The 3,912-nt window shown below is 32.5% G+C and overlaps 1 protein-coding gene across 2 annotated transcripts in view; it reads left to right on the top strand.

The window, feature by feature from the left end:
• Positions 1 to 3,912, top strand: part of LOC107554584 (KH domain-containing, RNA-binding, signal transduction-associated protein 3-like) — a 153,138-nt gene that overhangs the window by 140,135 nt on the left and 9,091 nt on the right. For both annotated transcript variants that reach the window (XR_001605071.1, XM_016237149.1), the window contains exon 8: positions 1,181 to 1,239. Coding sequence is in view for 1 of the 2 variants with exons in the window: in XM_016237149.1 (XP_016092635.1) it covers positions 1,181 to 1,239 (59 nt within the window). In the remaining variant the exon portion in view is untranslated. The remainder of the gene's footprint in view (positions 1 to 1,180; positions 1,240 to 3,912) is intronic.

The raw sequence follows: 3,912 nt of genomic DNA, 5'->3' as shown, positions 1-3,912 counted from the left end.
TTAAGGGGGGGGGGGGGGGTTATAATATTGTGCTTGATTGAAGAGGAGTTGATGTTGGCATAATTGGAATGGGGGAGGGGTTATGATATGATTGGAATGAGGGGAGGAGTTTTGAAAGTATAATTGGAATGTGGGGAGAAGCTATGATCGTGTGATTAACCAAGTTGTTGAAAGCAGAGGATAATGAGCTGCTCACATGAACACAGTGCCGTGCTTCGTTTAGAAACTTTGCAGCACAACAGACTAAATACTCTTAAATCATTAATGATTTTAAATGTAATTAAATCCAAACCTTTTGCATTTTGATAAGTGCACTACACCATATCACTATTCAATTTTTTGTTTGATTGACATGTTTCGCCAAGGCAATGGCACAAAACGTAACATTAGAGACCTTTTATGTTGTTAAGAATAGTGTAAATAGTGTAAATAGTGTAACAATATTTTTGTTCATTATGAAACTGTAGTGGGACAGATTACACAGTGGAGCACTGCCACATTAATGGGAAACACTGAAAGGAGTTATTATGAAATTGAGAGCAGGAGTTATGGAAATTAAGGACGCTGATATAAAAGAAAGTATGAAGGTTTCCGCCAAAATCTGTATTGTATCTGGTCGGTATTGAAAAGTAAATTTTAAATTTTACGCAAAATGCGATATCCATAGAGTTATTCTGTCATGTTTTCTCCCTTTTTTTCCAAACCGCGACAGACGCCAGTCTCCCTTTTCTGCAGAATGCGATATATCCGCTCAACCAATCACAGCGCACCATTCCACGCACTGTAAACAGTAACAACCAATTGTTGTTTCCTCTGTCTGTATATAAATGCACATACAAATACATACAGTGGCAACTGATTTTTTATTCATTTTTTGGACAATGGATCATTAAAATTTGAATTTATAATGAATAGCATTTAAATTGTATGCACATATTTTTTTTTATATAGGATTGGTCTGAATATATGTCTGATTTCTGAAATACAGAAATAAAATTCTATCTATCTATCTATCTATCTATCTATCTATCTATCTATCTATCTATCTATCTATCTATCTATCTATCTAATTATTATTATTATTATTTTTTAATTAGATTTCTGTATATGTAAAATCATGTATACCCTGTAATATATATAAAGACTGTTCTAAATATCTGTCTCTCATTTCTTTTCACAGCTCAGATGATTATTATGAATACAGCCATGGTATCAGCGGAGAATCATATGACTCTTACGGTAAGAGTTTTTATTTTATTTAATTTTTTTTTCTGTCAATACTGTTTTCTAATCATGTGGAATTATTGCAGTAGATCGACAGCCTGTTTTGCTTGATTTCCATTTTGCAGTGAAGCAATACACTGTCTATAATACTTCTAGTTAGTGCACAAACTTTGACTCTTTGTCTTTTGCCCAAAGCACACACAGCTCCTGCTGTACAGCTCTTGTTATAAATACTGCTGGCATTGCAAGGCTTTTGGTTACAGTGTCTATGGAACAGCATTGTATTTACATGAACAGGCATTTACAATGACTGTTGAAGGGAGATGGCTTTGAATGCAGCAAAAGAAACAAAATGCTGTCTGATACACATTCGGTGAAAGGCAAACAAGTTTGCAGTTACGAACACTGTAGGTACAGAATAGGATAAATATGGCAGAGATATCTGGAGAAGAATTGCAATGCTCTGAAATTACTGATGTAGCTGTTGTAAGCTCATTGTCCCAGCAAAAAAAGATAAGATGTGCCATTGTATTCTCAGCAGCTAGAATGGTAATGTGTGTGTGCCTTTAGTGCGTATATACAGATGCATTTGTGTGCAGCTTCTCTGAATGAAGCGTTTGTGTGCGTGTTTACAATTGTATTATTTATAAAAGGGATTTGTAACCAGCACATAGTTTTAAAACTTTCAGTTTATAGATTTCTTCAGGTCACTTTTATGTCCTGGAATTTTTTATTATATGAAGGTCACATTAAATCTTTGGAAATTTCCTATTGCTATTCCCAATTAACAATATTCCTATTCCTATTTATAAACATGTCCTATTTTTTTTCTGCTTTCCTAATGCTATATTAATTTATTTTATTTGATTCTTGTTCTAGACCCAGCTATTAATTTTAAAATATATAAATCCATAATTAAAATACTAACTGTCATAAATACCTTATAAATATGGATTATTATTTTAATACTAGTTATGTTTTTTTGTATTTAGAATGCATATTTTATTATTTAATTACAAATAAATTATGAAATATTATGTTACTAATAATACTACTTATTATGAATTAATTATATAGTTGTATTATATCATTATCAATAAAATATTAATTGTAATATTTGAGAAAATATGATTATTTATAAAAACAGAGGAAAAAATATTAATCAGTGGCGACATTTCCACCACAACATTTTGCCCCTAATTTATTATTTTTGTTATATGAAGGTCACAATCAAAATTTTAAAACTTTGACCATGTCTTCATTTACTTTATTTATTAATTTTTCCAATGTTTTTATATGTATAAATTTCATTTGTATTTTATTATTGTTTCAGACCCAAATTTCCATCATTAAAATATGAATTATTATGAATACATTATAGATATTATTGTTGTAACATTATTATGTGATTATCATGTTTATATTTGTAATATATATTTATATATTATATAATATAATATTATTATATTTTATATTATTATTATATATTACAATCTATGATAATCTAGAAGAAAAATAGTAAAAAAAAAAAATGACATGGAAATAAACCTTTTTCGGTATAGCATTGCTTGTGTTATCTGAGTCCAATAATAAATATAATAAAGCACAAGGAAATGAGATGTGACAATGTTAGACAGCATGGTTGAACATGACAGCACATTAGATTACAGAACTGATTTAAAAAAAAAAAAAAGGAAAAGTAAGTGTAATTGCATCTTAAAAGTGACTTTACCTTTTGTCTTAGTCTTTCACATTTCGTTCATGTCACTTTCTAATCAGTTGTCACTTTGCGACCACATTTGAAACACACAGCTCTACACTCACACACACATAAGCAATCCATAACACTCAACTTAACACTTTTCTAGGTGGTACAACGCTTAGACGGCTTGGCAGTTCAAAGGAGAACTTGCTATTATCCAGCTGATACACATCCTTGTTCTTTCTAAATGCAAGGACAGTGCGCTTGAACCTTTTTCTTGAAGCTAGCGCAGGCTAACCTGAGATTGACAGCTCTCTAATTAAAGATTATTAGCAAAGGCTCCCAGCCTGAAAAACGAGTGACTTTAGAGCAACGGCCTTTGTGCCTTCCTGTCCCTAAGAAGAGCTGAAAAAGAGCAAGATCACACAAAAGCTGGCGTCGATAGCGCGCTCGTTCATCGACACGGACGCTCGTGAATGAGCTCTGCTGTTACGCTAATGGCGGCGGTAAACTCTCGCTTGAGGGCACTCCACTAAACCCCTTTCAAGTAGCTATTTGATCCTCTGCTGCAATTAAAGTTGTTTTGTTCTTTCTGAGGTGAAGGACAAAGGCAGGATGGTTTGGGAACGTTTCTCTCTGATTGTCAGAGCTCGGAGAGGAAGATAGCGGATGGTGTCGTGACTCTTGGGCTTTGTTATTGTAAAGATTGATGTTGTTGTGTAAAAATCACATTTGAAGGTGGTTTGGATTGCTGCGTGTTTGACAACAAATCACTGTCAGAGTCCCAATAGGGAGGAAGAGTTAAGTATATTCCTGTTTACACACAAGGAAATTGCACTTTACAGGCGGCCGGAGAGATGCTCACAGAGATGCTCTCAAGGTCGCATTTCAGCAAAAAACAAAAACAAAACAAAAAAACATATATATATATATATATATATATATATATATATATATATATATATATATATATATATATACAGTTT

This window comes from Sinocyclocheilus grahami, unplaced genomic scaffold (genome assembly GCF_001515645.1).
Source record: "Sinocyclocheilus grahami isolate Dianchi unplaced genomic scaffold, SAMN03320097.WGS_v1.1 scaffold507.1, whole genome shotgun sequence".
Classification (NCBI taxonomy): domain Eukaryota; kingdom Metazoa; phylum Chordata; class Actinopteri; order Cypriniformes; family Cyprinidae; genus Sinocyclocheilus; species Sinocyclocheilus grahami.
Note: the sequence above shows the minus strand (reverse complement) of the source record. Positions and strands in the feature narration are given on the sequence as shown.